Here is a 15533-nt window from a genome sequence, read left to right on the forward strand (position 1 = left end):
CTGAAGCCTATGGACAGGGGGTATATTCACTTGGCTAACACAGACAGAATAAAATTATGGCCTAACTCTAATCTGGTACATACACAACATGAATATCCAAAAATGTTAATGTATGTATATGCTTAATAAGCATTCCCAAAGTATGTGAACTAAGATGGCAGACACCGGAACGTAATATGTGTACCAGGTTAGGGTTAGGCCTTAATTTTATTCCAATTTTCCTTATTTTAGTTTTATTACGAGTTCGGGACTAGCCAAGTGACTCCCGTAGTATTTGTACCTGGAATTATGGCCTAACCCTTACCTGGTACACACACTACGTTCCGGTGTCCGCCATCTTGGTTCACATACTTCGGGAGTACTTATTAATCATATGAAAATACGTAATTAAATAATCAATTTTAATTTGTCTAACATATGTAGCCTTAAAGAATTAAACCTAATATATATAAATCAGATTTCCGACTTTGTCAACGAAATCTCAACATGGGAGTGAGACTTGTGATTGCACTCACTATGATTTGCTTCTATATTGGGTTTGGGAATGGTAAGTGAATATTTTATGAGGCTTCATTTCGTACAGACGTAATTCACAAACAGCCACTGATAAAGGACGAGCTTTAAAAAAAAAAGAAATCTTTTTGTTTCGGCTCTTAATCAAATATCTCAACTTGCAAAGTAAAGAAACTTTTATTATAGCTCTAAACAATGTTTCATAATTGTATCAGTATTCGGTCAATTATTTGTGTAATTGTGGCATCATATTTGATATTGTAGGAAGACAGTGACGTATAAATGGTTTATTTTGAACAAAATTTTAAATCATATTTGATAATGTCATCATTTGAATGAGATAAGGTAGGGGTATGCAACCTTTAACACACGAGGGCAGGATACAAATGACTGGATGAAACCGCCGCAACAGGCCGCACCTTTACTTAGCATAGGCTTTCGGTGACCGTACATTTGAACCCATGTACATTTGAACCCATGCGTCTATCCACGGGTTCAATCTATATGCGCGTGCTAAAACCCATGGGTTAGGGTTAGTATGGGTTTAACTATCAGTGAAACAAAAAAAATTCCATAGGTGCAATAGCATACAGGTGCAATTGTCATGGGTTCAAATGTACGTGGATTCAAATGTAATGGAACCTAGGCTTTCTAGTAGTTGCAGCACAAAAATAGGCATTGCAATGCAAAGGAATTACTAGCACATACTAGATTAAATTAAAAACTTGTTACGCGGCCGTACATCATTCAAAAGTGGTGTTCCCCCGCGGGCCGCACAAGTTTTCCATGTGGGTCGCATTTGGCCCCTGAGATTCAAGGTATTTTGAATCCAATCTTGGATATTTTCCAAAGCATATATAGGAGTCAAATATGTGGTCGTTTCAACGTTAATTATCTAGTCATGTGGATACAGGGCTGTATCATTTTAGATATTTTGATAAAATAAGTAATTTTATATGACGTCTCACTCCAAACAACACCCTGTATAAGCACAACTGATAAGAAGTAAAAAAAATATTTGTAATCTAAAATTAAATTGAAAGAAATACATATATTTTTGAAAAAATTTTTGGTGCGCAAAATATTTCCCGATCTCTTTAAATCAGTGTCGAATTCCAAAATTCGTATCCGAACCACCCCAGAAAATTACTTTAATGCTCCCTAGAAGACTATAGGAGCCCGGTTTGAGAAAGCCCAAAAATAAACCAATATTTTTCAACATATTCTTTCACTTTCAGGCAAAGATTGCGCTCTTTCAATGATTTGCGCGGGAAACGATGGATTGGCTCGTCCAATATGGCGAAACATGTCTGACGCTGGACTTCCGGTAGGTAAACAAAGCGATGAGGAATACAGCATATTCATAATTTTTCGCCAGTATATAAGTATTTTATTTAATAATAATTTTCCCCATTTCTGGCATATTTCACGATGAGGATGGGACGTTTCCGTGGAAATTCACAAACAATTAACGTAACAATATAACAATGATGTCATGATATACTGTTTGAAGGCGTCTGAGTAGCAAAAATTGCGCGGTTTTTGACTCTTTGTTCCATTGTGGGTTCTATGACGTCACTATTCAGACGTCAATTGTTTATTTAACTGTTTCAGATCGTTTACGGATTGTAGAAAAACCTAAATTTTGTAAATTATGGTGGTGCTTTTTCGGTATGTGATATCAGCGATTGTGTGATCTCCGTGATATGGTCGGTAGCCCCAGTTTGCAGAGACCTGCATTATGTCATAAACTGTATAGTGTTTCGTAAGATCTTCAGCGTTTCATTGCTTGATTAAAACGATTCCCAAACTCAACGTATTTGAGTAAGCCATCAACCAAGCTATCCCGATGGTTCATTATGTTTTATGTTCAAATGTTGAATAGATGCTTATGATGGTGAAAATTTGGCGCTCCGGAAGTATGTGTACCAATATGGAACTGCAACCTATGGGCAGGTGCTATATTCACTTGGCTAACACAGACAGTCCCGTAATAGAACTCGTAATAGAGCAAAAATGAGGAAAATCGGAATAAAATTATGGCCTGACCCTAACCTGGTACACACACTTCTGGCTCCATGATAATAAAATTTAATCTAATTCTTCTCGCATTACATTAAAACCGCATTATGGCACCACAATTTGTTTATTTTGCATTTTTTTAAATTAATGTACCCTTTTATGGCGTATGCATTTCCATACACCTATTTTAGATTAAATCAAAGATTCTATTTCCTCTTACAAAAAGAGTTTCCTTATTAAAATTCCAGTGGAAAATTTAACAGGCACAATTTTCGGTTTTTCCCAGAAATAGTTGACGCACATCGGAATCATAACACATACCATCCATTATACTGTAGAATTATGTCACGCGTGCTTTGACCCGGTAAGTCGTTTCCGCGTGAAAGAAATTTCTAAAAGATAGTTCAAAGCCTCATCACGAGTTGAAATTGATGTTGCTGCATTCTCGATTTATATATTTCGAGTTATTATTATTTCAAATCGGGGGTGTGCAACCCGCGGTTCGTGAGACCAATGCGGGCCCACAAGAAAAACATGTGCGGCCCGCGGCAAAGCGCAACTTTGGAATGGTGTGCGGCAGTGAAGCGAGTTTTTAATTTAATCTAGTATGTGCGAGTAATCTCAATTTTTTGCGTTGCAAAGCCTATATCTGAGCTTGTGCGAAGCTAACAACACATGTCACAAGATCGATAACCAGAATTTTTCGTGTCCACAACTACTAGAAAGCCTATGTTAAATAACGGTGCGGTGTTATCCGGTAATTTGTATCTGGCCCTTGTGTATTGAAGGTTGAACTCCTCTGTAATTTAAATATTTACTTCAAGGTATGTAATTTACATATCGGGTACTCAGTGTTGCTCTAAAATTGTAGAATTTGATTTGCGAATTTACTCTCAAAATAAGACCCAATTCAGAATATTTAAAATCACTGAAATGCCACAAAAACTTACCTATTTTTAAACAGTATCTGCTCCGTTATATAAAACGAGGAAGCAACTGCGAAGGTCGTGCGATGAGTATCGCGCAGTATGAATACAAAAAATATTATAATGAGGTCGATACTTTGGAAATGTGCTATATCCTGGTTTATATTAAGAATTGAGGGTACTCCCGATGTATGTGAACCAAGATGGCGGACACCGGAATATAGTATGTGTACCAGGTTAAAGTTGGGCCCTAATTTTATTCCGATTTTCTTTATTTTAGTTCTATTACGAATTCGGGGACTAGCCAAGTTTGTCACGTAGTATTTGTACCTGAAATTATGGCCTAATCCCAACCTGGTAGACCGAAGACTTATCGATCGAAAGTTAGGGGATCCCCCAAAACAACGCTCTTACTCCATAGTGACACCTTGTGTCCCATCACTAATTAATTAATAACTCGCTAATTATACGACATAATTCATCCAAAATCAATAGGCTTCTGATCCGAGTAATGATGAATGCATATGCAAAATTTGGAGTAGATTCATCCTCGCTTTTGTGAGATATCGCGTGTATCTAACAGACAAGCAAACAAACAAACAGACAAATCCCTATCAACATACTTACCGATCTTAAGATCGATAAGTAATAAATCATTACATACAAAAAATATGACTCCGAGCACCGTCGACCAAGGTAGCCATTGCCGTCACCCTAAACAATTCTTTCAATAGTTACATTAAAATTAAATCACGGGTTTCGCTGCTCGATAACCATAGTAATGGTGTCTCGCGCCTCCTTGAAGTACCATTTCTCATATTTAAGGTATTGTTTATTTATAAAGTTTACTTTAGTATGGCGGAAAAATAAATTACTGAAGATGCATTGGTGTTTTTTTTGCGTCAATTCTGTTAATCGACGTCCGCGTCAAAAAAGTTCGGTCGTGTAAAAGTTCTAAATATCGATGCTTCACCCTGTATCCTAATTGTTATTTTGTCTTCCCGAATTTTATAGGGTGTCCATGAAGTCTTAAAATACTTCAAATTTGCAAAGGGAGTTTATCGATACTATATATTTGGGCCCTCACAGATGTATTAAATGAAGTAAAAATACTAATTAATAAACAACAAACCTGGTTAATATATATATTGAGAACTGAATTCATAACAAAATTGTAAACTGTAAAGGGACCTTACGGACACCCTTTATAACGAGGCCAATACTTTGGAAATGCGCTATATCCTGATGTGTACTAAGAATCGAGTGACGTGAATCAATGGGAACGATGCGTTTTCTGCGTCAAGTCTGCTAATAGATGTCATGCGCGTCTCAAAAACCTCCGGTCATGGAATAATTCTAAATACCAATGCTTACTCCTAATTGTTATTCTGTCTTCACGTGTCCATATATCTGTGCATTTCTCTCTTGTTTTATATAACACAGGAACACGTATTTATGACATCGTAACTGTCTTCCATGTTTTTATGACATCGTGACAGGTGGTACTAGTAATTTACTGTGACATATTATATACCCGTACTAGATAAGATAACTTTATTTCGACTCCATAATCAGCATAAACGGCGATAAAACGGTTGATAAAAACAAATAAATACAAGAGAGCTACGCACAAATAGATGGACACGTTAGACCAGAGCGAATCAGTCCTTACCGGTACCTTTGACGCTACCGGTACCCTCAAAAAAGTTCTGAATTTCCAGTAGCAAGAATTTTGCAGAATCAAAACGTACAGCCAGTCATGACACTGACTAAAATCCGTGTTCCCATGGATAAAAAATAATACAGCAAAATTTTAGACGAAATATCAAATTTCATAGAATTCACGCAAAATTTTGAAATAAATAAAAGTAATAGCCTTCTAGCGAAAAAATTAATCTTTAACCACTGAAAATTTCAAAGCAATTGGTCCAGTATTCGAAGAGAAAAGCGACTTTTTAAAAACGTGTCAAAGAACAAGAACAAGAACAACAACAACAACAACATAATATTGAAACGATCGTTATGGCCACTAAACGTGTCCAAAAACTGATTTTGAAATCAGGAGAGTAAACAAAACCTTGGATACGGTTTAAAACTACTACTATGTTTTGACTTTCGTGCCCTTATATTTTAGCATCGCTCTCTTGTCTTCCCCGTGTAATTATTTCCACTGGATTTAAATCTGTGTTACTCACTGCTGAAAACAAACAGAAATATAGTTTTAACTAATTTCAATTTTATTTTTCAGTCGGTGGCCTGCGAACCCCGGATCCAAGCTTTGGAGGGTGAGTGCAGTTGGCCTGGTATAATTTAGGACCACTAGTACTTCCAATGGGCGTGGAATAATGATTTTTGCATATGTTATTCCTGACCCCCACCGGACTATGCCATCCAAAAATTACGTCACTACGACGTCACAATCACGTAGAGAGCTGGCCAATGTATAGTCACGATCGCCCGAAATGGCATCTGCGCCGACGATAACGAGCTCACTAACGCCAACGATCTCCTATCAAGATCGTTGCGAAGAGAAAACGAGAGATTTAGCTTGCTCGATTTCGGGTAATCGTCTGCGCGTTTTGGACGACCATACGTATATTTTGGAGGGCCCTATCACGTCACTCTGAAGTCGTAATGACGTCATGGATACCAGGATTCAATCAGGATAGGTTTCCATATTTATCCCGGAGGGAAGTCTATTTAATAATATGGCGAACCACGGCCCCTCGTCCGGTTACCAGTCCATGTCGGGTATGAAATTAGTTAGTCAGTCATTAGTTTCAGATGCATGGAATTGATGGTGGATGAAGCCGTAACCGACCATCAATTACGTGAGCCACCCTACGGCGTCGATTATTACAATTATATTTTTTTCCATTAATTTTGTTGGCTCTCTAGCTTTGGTCCACATTTTATTTACCTCTTTCTATTTACAGCCGAAGTAGCCGAATTGGACAAAAAATGGCAAAACCTAAAACAAATGGCTGCCGAACGCGGCTTTGACCCCACCGCCACTTCTGCTCCGGCATAACTTCAAGAAATATTATTTTATTTTGAAAAAAGAATTTGAATTATTTTTCGTGCTCATTTGTTCTTGTGTATAATATTATAATCGTATGCACCAGTTTTTACCTTAGCCATTTTCAACTGCTAAGAACAGTTTGGTGTATTAGGCTTACCCCACTTATTTTCGCTAATTTTCCCCTTTTTCTCGCGAAAATTTCTTGCAAGATATCCATCACGGTAATTTTTACATTATTCGACCTTTAATTTTCACATAGTTAAAAACATTACACTTTTATGCCGGTAATTATGAAGATTTTTTAGTTTCAATCTTCATATTTCTTTTTGTGTTAAAAGTGTCCAAATCCAAAAATTATTATACAATTACGTACATTTTAAGTAAACACTCCGTTTTAGTCTACGCAACGAGACTTCTTTTTAAATATTTCCAAGTTCTACTATTTTGTATTTCTGTTGTCATTATAAATCTAGTGTTTCAAGACAAAATGGCGAATGTTAAAATTTCGATGAAAATCGTCTGTTTCAAAATATTATATTATAATATTGATATATCGTAGTGTATGTACCAGGTTCGGGTTAGGCCATAATTTTTATTTCGATTTTCCGTTTTTTTTTTAGTTCTATTACGAGTTTGGGGACTGTCTGTATTAGCCAAGTAAATATACCCCCTGCCCATAGGTTTTAGTCCTTTTACACAACTTGATGTAATGTAGGCAAACAAAACTGTTTCCTTCATATTGGTACACACACTTCAGGAGCGCTAAAATAGTTGTGCTTTTTGAGCTGATATTCGATCATAGTTTGAAGCAAATTTCACCAGAGTATTTCAATAAAAGATTGAAATTTAACAATTGAAAATTATACATTTTCCTCATTTTTTCAAAACTAAGCCTTTTCAAGTTTCGTTCTTTTGGGAATACTATATATATATATATACAGGGTGTCCATAAAGTCCTAATTTTTTTTTAAATTGCAAAGGGAATTCATCGATGCCCTATATTGATTTGGCCCTCACGGATGCATTAAATGAAGTGAAAATATTTGAACAATTACTGAATAAAAACAACAAACCTGGTTAGGGTATATTGAGAACTGACTTCATAACAAAATTGAAATTGAAAAGGGACTTTATGGACACGTACATTTCTGCCTTTCAAATTCAACATGTAAACATAGATAGCATATATTGAAAACTGACGCCATAACAAAATTGAAATTGTAAAGGGACTTTATGAACACCTCGTACAGTTTCTGCCTTTCAAATTTGACATTAAATCGTTTTTACTATTGTCTCTTTGTGCGAGCAAAATATATTATGTAAAGCAAACTGTATTATTACTTATCGATTTTAATCGGTAAGTATGTTGATAGGTATTTGTATGTCTGTTAGATGCACGCGATATCTCACGAAAGCGAGATTGAATCTGCTCCAAATTTTGCATGTGCATTCATCATATCTCGAACCAGGAGCCTATTGATTTTGGGAGAATTTTGTCGTATAATTATTTAATTAGTGGTGGGACACAAGGTGTCACTATGGAGTAAGAGCGCTGTTTTGGGGGATCCCCTAACTTTCGATCGATAAGTCTTCGGTCTATGACCGATATTCTCGTTAATATCTTGGTGAGATCGAGGCGGAATTTTGGCCCCCATGGAATAGGAAAGTATGCAAAACTATATCGTAATAACGTTTTCATTTTGAATATTTAAATTGCATTGCGTCATATCTGATGATGTCATTCTTTCTCGTTGATTTCGGAAAAAGTTAGGGAACGGAATATAATGGGATTGCCATAAGAGATAGATAGAGTCCATTATTGCTATTTTTACGCTCACCTTTTATGTTATGGTGTCACATTGAAAACAATTAGACCTCCTGAAGTGTGCGCACCAAAATGGCGCACAACCTGAACGCAGGTTGTTTACCAGGTTAGGGATCAAGTTGAGCGACATCTCGGTGCGCATACTTCAGGAGTACCCAATTCTACTCTAATGATCTTTATGACGTTTCTGGCCCGCCCATCATTATGTGGCCCCCCACAAATCCATGTAAGCTCAATTCGACTTAATCTGGTATTGGTTAAACCGTGGTTTTTATGATGAATGCTGTTTCACAAGATGAGTGTTCCGTATTTTGCGGGCAATGAGACGCTCTGACGATAAATTGCTTACATTGGGTTTTATTAATACATATATGGCGCGCGGGACTGAGCAACAATGGTATTAGGAAGCTACGAGAGATGGTTTGATTATAAAACAATAGCACTGCTACTGGTTTTGAGTGAAGTAAAGCATAAAGCTCTGCGGTGTGGCGCATCGTGTTAAGCGATAGGAACAATGCTTTAAAGCCGACGGTAATGACCAGTAGTGGAATTCAGCCGGTCCGGACCGGTTCTATAGAACCGTCTCACGGAATTTTATGGGATCAGCTAACCGTTTAGCATTACTGAAAAAAGCATGACTTTTTGTAACAGAACCGGCTGAATATATGACATTTGTGTCTGATGGAACCGGCTGACAAAAAATTTGAATCTCACCACTGGTAATGACACCATATTGCGTATAGCAGGCCTGCACAACTAAAATTATCACGAGGGCCGCAAGCATAAATCTTGAGGCCTGGCGGGCCGCAAACTTTGCCACATACATATTTCACAAGAAGAACTATAAATCAAAATAATATTGTGAAACAGTCAAATTTGATGAAACACTTTCATTACTGGGGAGCTTAAAAATGGGAAGAATCTTATTTTCTTGAGTAAAAGCAAGGAACAGTATTGAGATGGCAAATACATATGTATTTAGTGGTTCATCTACCTTGAAAACTCTTCATTTTCAATATTTCTTTTTTATTAGAATTAGGTATTGTGTGTTGCAGTATAAACTGACTGCAGGAAAATATTTTACTCAGGTTCAGTTTTGTAAAATCGTCCCAAATATATATATGACAATTTATTTAGTCATATCTAACATTTTTGGATATTTCCATTGTAGGCTGGACAAGCAATCCGTTTAGTAGCAATAGATCTTCCTCTGTTGTACTTTTTCGACTGTTAAAAAACATTTTTCTACAAAATCTGCTCCAATTTTTTGAAATTTTACAGTAAATAGCAATATCTTTTGTGCGAGAATTTCTGCAATATTCATAAAAGAAGGAATGTTTATTAAATTTGAAAAAGAAACTTCAGTTTCATAAACTGCTTGCAAAAGGTAATGGGGGTTATTAATAGGTTGCTAATATGCACTAATGGGTGTGAGATTGTTTACCGATATTATTTTAAGCGTGATTCAGTTTGAATACTGAAATATTTAAATCAGGGTTTCTCAATTTGGGGGGCGAGAGGTCGAGAGACGGATTTTAGGGGTCGCGAAGGCCACACCAGTTTCACACAAAGTTTGAAATTTATTGAAACTAGTGCAAAACATAAATCTCACGATTTCGAATATGATCGGAGTAGCGGCGCGCTTGCATAACAATGCCGGCTTTGATTGTTAGACCCGAGAAGTGGCGTGTTTCCAAATCACCCGCGGGCCGCACAGTATTCAGCGGGTCGCATGCGGCCCGCGGCTCATATGTTGTGCAGGCCTGGCGTATAGTGACGTGACATCTTACTTGCTCTCTATCAGTCTTACCTTACGCCCCGCTTTAGGCGGGACAGTCCCACTTTTCAACGTCTTGTCCCGGCGTCCCGAGCGCATGACCTCTCGATGACAATAGGGTGACAATGAAGACAGCCGGGATGGTTTTAAATGTATACCCCTAATCAGTAGCGGAATTAAGCCGGTTCGCACCGATTCTATAGATTAGAACAGTCTCACGGAATTTTATGAGATCAGCGAACCGGTTAGCATTACTTGTTACTCTCAATGACTTTTTGTAACAGAACCGGATGAAAGATATGACTTTTGTGATGGAACCGGCTGACAAAAAATTTGAATTCCACCACCGCCCCTAATGTAGAATCGGTGAATTTGAAGTTGAAAAAAAATCACAGCCATGGTCCTTAGGGTAAGAAAAAAAATTACTGGTCAAGACAATCAGCCAAAATTATAAATTCAACCCAACCCAGAACAAATCATTAAATCGTATTTACCTACAGGTATTAGCCCTCAAATCAGTTCGTCTCACAAAATCTAGTAGTCGAGACATATTTTAACAATGGATTTTTCAAACCCAATGGCTTTCCTGATTTTGTAAACCTTTTTTCTATTTGTCTTCTCTATCTATTATTCTATCACCTGTTATGCTTATTATGGAGTCGAAATAAACATATATTTGGAGTAACATATTTTATTGTTTTGTTAGTATAATAGTTCAATTCAGAGTTCATTATTGCAGTCTTTCTTTCATCCAGACTTCATATTTTTGCTCTGTAGTGCCTTCTGGCGGTTCGTATTTTGCACAGATCCAATAGTTTTCCCAGGTCCAGACGTTGTTTTTCAGCAAATCTAAGAAAAGGACGCCGGCTTGTTCGTTGCAATATGCGGATGTAAAATTGCCAGAATAAGAACGCACGTAAAACATTCTTTCGGGAGCTTTGAATGATGTGATCGTCTTGTCCTGGGTTTTGGGCGCATACTTTGTCAGCGGTATTGGTAAATAAAACTGTGTATGATATCTGATAGGGCAAACTTTCACTGGCTTCTTTGGTTTTCTTCGTCGATTTCTTCGCTGCTTTTTGTTTAGCTTTGGTTTGATGGTCGTTTTTGGTTTGATTGTTGTTTTTGGTTTCATCGTAGGCTTTGGCCTTTTGTCTACCGTGTCTAGGATCGGATAAGTCAGTGAGTGATATTGGCGCTGGTAGTTGAAGCCGTTGAAGAAAAAGTAAAGATTCAAATACCCATCGCCTGCAGCCTTCTTTTGACCTAGGCATTGTTTGAACGATTTTGCCCACCATTGCGTTGGGTATATTCTGACCTGGTACGTTCCATCTTCCGGTTGTTTTTCCGCCAGTCTCCATTTTGGTTGATTGACTAGTTGTTTAGCAGAGTAAGCGGCCTTCCACGCCTCAGTGAAAAATTTGGGTTTTTTCGGGGGAGGTTCTGGAACTGATACGCCAGCATCACCCATTGTGTCATCACTATCTGAGGTATCGTCACCACCCATTGTCACGTCATCACTGCCTATTGTTGCGTCGTCGCCACCCATTGTTGCGTCATCACCGCCCATTGTTGCGTCGTCGTCACCCATTGTTGCGTCGTCGTCATCCATTGTTGCGTCATCACTGCCCATTGTTGCGTCATCACTGCCCATTGTTGCGTCATCACTGCCCATTGCTGCGTCATCGCCACCCATTATTTCGTCTTCACCACCCATTGCTGCGTTATCATGTGATGTTTCAACAGCGTCGCGGCATTTCCGTCCTTTCCTCGCGCCTACCAAAGCGACCATTGCCAACCCAAGTAACAGTAATACCGTATAAGACCTCATACTTTACTGTTTGTTCGAAAACTGATGCAAAACGAGTGTTCTGGAGGGTATTTATACAGCTATCATCTCGGTTTACAATATTTAATACCGAAAAAGGTTGCTTTACATAATGAAAGGTTGTTCAAACAAATTATTTAAAAAAAGCGTAAAAAACGTATTAATTCGATTGATAAAATCTGCGTGAAGTGGACTACTAGCCCTGAAGCTATTTTAAGTCACAAAAGTCGATATTTTTCACGACCGACCGCCTTTTTTCGTCTCGAGCTCTCGTTCGCAGCTGAACTAGTAATTCTGGATTGGATTAAATCTAATAACTTGTAAGATAAGACTGATTCCGCTATACCTGCCATATGTTGCGATAAGTTGAAATTGACATGTCTGAAAAACTTTGGTTACCCACGAAAAAGGGGATTTGAATATTATTAGATCTTTTGAAGTATATTATTATATCACATTATTGATGTTTTATTGTGACGTAAAATAAACAAATTATGACGTCATTTTGTTTTGACTTCGTATGTAATTGTAAATAACTATCCAAATATTTATATAAATATTTTAGAAGTCTGGGAATCAGACCAACAAATATTATTTTTTAGTTTGAATACTTTAAATAGATTAATTTTGCTGCTTGATCTTGATACATGCCAAATTTTACAAAATAATATATAATTGCTAAAGTGATAAATGAATTTAAATAAAAAAAGAAACACTGCTTCGTGTCCCCTTGAGAGGGGGAGGGGCTGGGGGGCGGGCAATAGACCTTATTTCTACATAAATTATTTCTACACTAATTTTTTATTACTGCAATTAAATTAAAACTCTTAGGAAGACAGAGTGATCATTAAATTATCTGATTTATATTTAAGTTTCCGAAACACAACTGAAAACTAACGAATAGAGTTCAAAAACGCGAAAACGATGTAATGTTTACGACTACGCTTGAAAATCTGTCCGAGTAAGAAAAGTGTCTGAGCGGATGCGAAAAGTGACCTTGTTACGTCACTTTTTGCATCTTGCTAATTGGCAAATGGCACGAAGTAAACAAAGAAGTCGATGCTCAGGGAAAGGTTCATGCTCCCTCTAAAGTGCGCAACTGCGCCATGGCGCTGTACCACCAGACCATTTGCGCAGTAGAACATCGTTCCCGCGCACTTGCAACATTACGTTATCATAACGAAGCCCCCAACTCAAATTTTCTAACCCCTAGCTTGAATGCCCGTTCCATATTCCATGTGTAATTCGATTGCCACTGTTCATTGTGATGTCACATACGCGTCTGTTACGGAACAGTTCATTGTGATGTCACACAAGTGTCTGTTGCGTCCAAGTACCTTGATTTCTTTGGAATCATTTGGAACGGACTATTTTTTAGCCGATTCTACAATGCCAGCGTTGCCCGGTGTCGCATTTCAAGAAGCTATTTGAGTTAAATGTGTACTTTGTTTGCATTCTAATGATATATTATTGCAATATTTCTCATAGTTTGTAAATCATTTACGACTCTGCTCAGCCTTAAAATATTCACGCGCAGTAAAACAAACATTTGCTCAGTGTAACATTTTTTTGGAGGGAACACTGGTCACGGGCCCCAGGGTGGGGAACCGCTTCCCTATCCCCTTATTGCCCAATTGCTAAGTGAATCACAAACAAAAAACTTTGAAAGGTTTTCATCACTATATATTTCGGAATATCTCTTATACAGAGATGGTCGTATCGCTTATATATATATATAAGGCTATCCTTTCGGCTCCGAATGTAGTAACCAGACGAGAGGCCAGAATACGTCATCAGGCCATGCTATAAGCCGGCGGTTCATAAATGGGGGCCCCCTCTCCCCCAAGAGGGTCAAAAAGCTGGTGGAGGGGGACTGCTAGACGCAAAACGGATTTTACTAGGAAACTCCCCGTTTTTTCCTAGTTCCATTGCTTGATAAGATTATTTCACATAGTGTTTTCACTTTGTTGAGCATGAATTGTTTGAACATAAAGGAATTTGGAATCTACTAATCAAATTAACACTATAAATACCACTGGAATACCAAACAGGGGACCATGAGTGCTACAGGCCTTCGGAAAGGGACCACGACTCATAAAAGGTTGGGAGCCACTGCTATGAGCGTTCTCTTCGCCCTAGAAAACATGTAAAATCTAATCTCAATATCCTCTCACTGCCTACACAATAAATTTTGATACATTTTTTGATAATGTTACAATATATTTATCACCGTAAATATATCTCATTCTAATAATATAACACAAGATAATTAAAACACTGTTATGTACTTAATAATATACATGATCAACAGTTATGAAATGCACAATTTAACTCATGGGAAAATCATTTGAATAAACAAAACGCAAAATAAGCTTCAACAAAAATTGAATCGAAGCATGGCACTCGATGGTGAACAGAATTAGACGATATGTTAAGATTTTGAATTGCTATACGATTTTCATTTTTATTCCGAAGGAAGAGAAACTGTCCAGAAATATATACTGGTTCGCATCTTTCTCGAGAAAATCCTTCATAAGTTTTGCCAAGAAATTTAAATAAAATTTGCTCATTGCACTATTAAATATATATAATCAGAAGGTATTAGAACTCATCTTTGAGTACTCTTGTAGTGTGTATACCAGGTTGGGGTTAGGCCATAATTTTATTACGATTTTTCATATTTTAGTTCTATAACGAGTTCGGGGACTGTCTGTGTTAGCCAAGTGAGTATACCCCCTGTCCCTAGGTTTCATTTCTTTTACACAACTTGATGTAAAGTAGGTGAACAAAATTAGTTAATTCCATATCGATACACACAATTCTAAAGCGCCCATCTTTGAGTTGCCGGAGACCCCCACAATTACAGAGCAACCGGGATAATAAAGAATTATGATGCCGCATTACCTGCAAGGAAATGCCAATTGACATAGACTTGAAACGTTTCAGTCAAGGCAATCAGCAAAAACTATAAATTCAACCTAACCCTTGACAAATCGTCAAAATGTATTTACCCACGAGTATCAGGCTTCGAATCAGTTCGTTTCACAAAATCTAGAGTTTGAAACATTTTTTTTTAAATTTAGGATCTGTATGTGTGCTCTCGTGATTTGTAATCAGTTTTTATCTATTATTTTATCACCTGTCAGGCTGATTATGGAGTCAAAATAAACTTATATTTAGAATAACATTTTTTATTGGTTTGTTAGTATGAGAGTTCAATTCAAAGTTCATTATTGCAGTCTTTCTTTCATCCAGACTTCGTATTTTTGCTCTGTAGTGCCCTCTGGCGGTTCGTATTTTGCACAAGTCCAATAGTTTTCCCAGGTCCAGACGTTGTTTTTCAGCAAATCTAAGAAAAGGACGCCGGCTTGTTCGTTGCAATATGCGGATGTGAAATTGCCAGAATACGAACGAACGTAGAATGTTTCTTCGGGAGATTTGAATGATGTGATCGTCTTGTCCTGGGTTTTGGGCGCATACTTTGTCAGCGGTATTGGTAAATAAAACTGTGTATGATATCTGATAGGGCAAACTTTCACTGGCTTCTTTGGTTTTCTTCGTCGATTTCTTCGCCGCTTTTTGTTTAGCTTTGGTTTGATGGTTGTTTTTGGTTTGATTGT

General features: G+C 37.5%; 1 protein-coding gene and 1 long non-coding RNA gene across 2 annotated transcripts; one reads left to right on the forward strand and one right to left on the reverse strand.

Annotated features, from left to right (window-relative positions):
• The first annotated feature begins 416 nt into the window (after nt 1–416).
• LOC120333343 (uncharacterized) lies at nt 417–7336 on the forward strand. The gene is made up of 4 exons (XR_013479919.1): nt 417–547; nt 1752–1840; nt 5710–5746; nt 6398–7336. It is a non-coding gene; the product is annotated as an uncharacterized LOC120333343 (long non-coding RNA).
• A 3424-nt stretch (nt 7337–10760) lies between these two features.
• On the reverse strand, nt 10761–11971 carry LOC144431315 (uncharacterized). The gene has a single exon (XM_078119295.1). It carries the CDS (start codon nt 11914–11916, stop codon nt 10816–10818), a length of 1101 nt encoding a protein of 366 aa, XP_077975421.1. The 5' UTR covers nt 11917–11971; the 3' UTR covers nt 10761–10815.
• Between the last annotated feature and the right edge of the window lie 3562 nt (nt 11972–15533).

The sequence above is a fragment of the Styela clava genome, chromosome 13, assembly GCF_964204865.1.
Source record: "Styela clava chromosome 13, kaStyClav1.hap1.2, whole genome shotgun sequence".
Lineage (NCBI taxonomy): Eukaryota > Metazoa > Chordata > Ascidiacea > Stolidobranchia > Styelidae > Styela > Styela clava.

Coding starts and splice junctions, on each gene's coding strand:
- LOC144431315 (XM_078119295.1), bottom strand. CDS start 11,916: ATGAGGTCTTATACGGTATTACTGTTACTTGGGTTGGCAATGGTCGCT.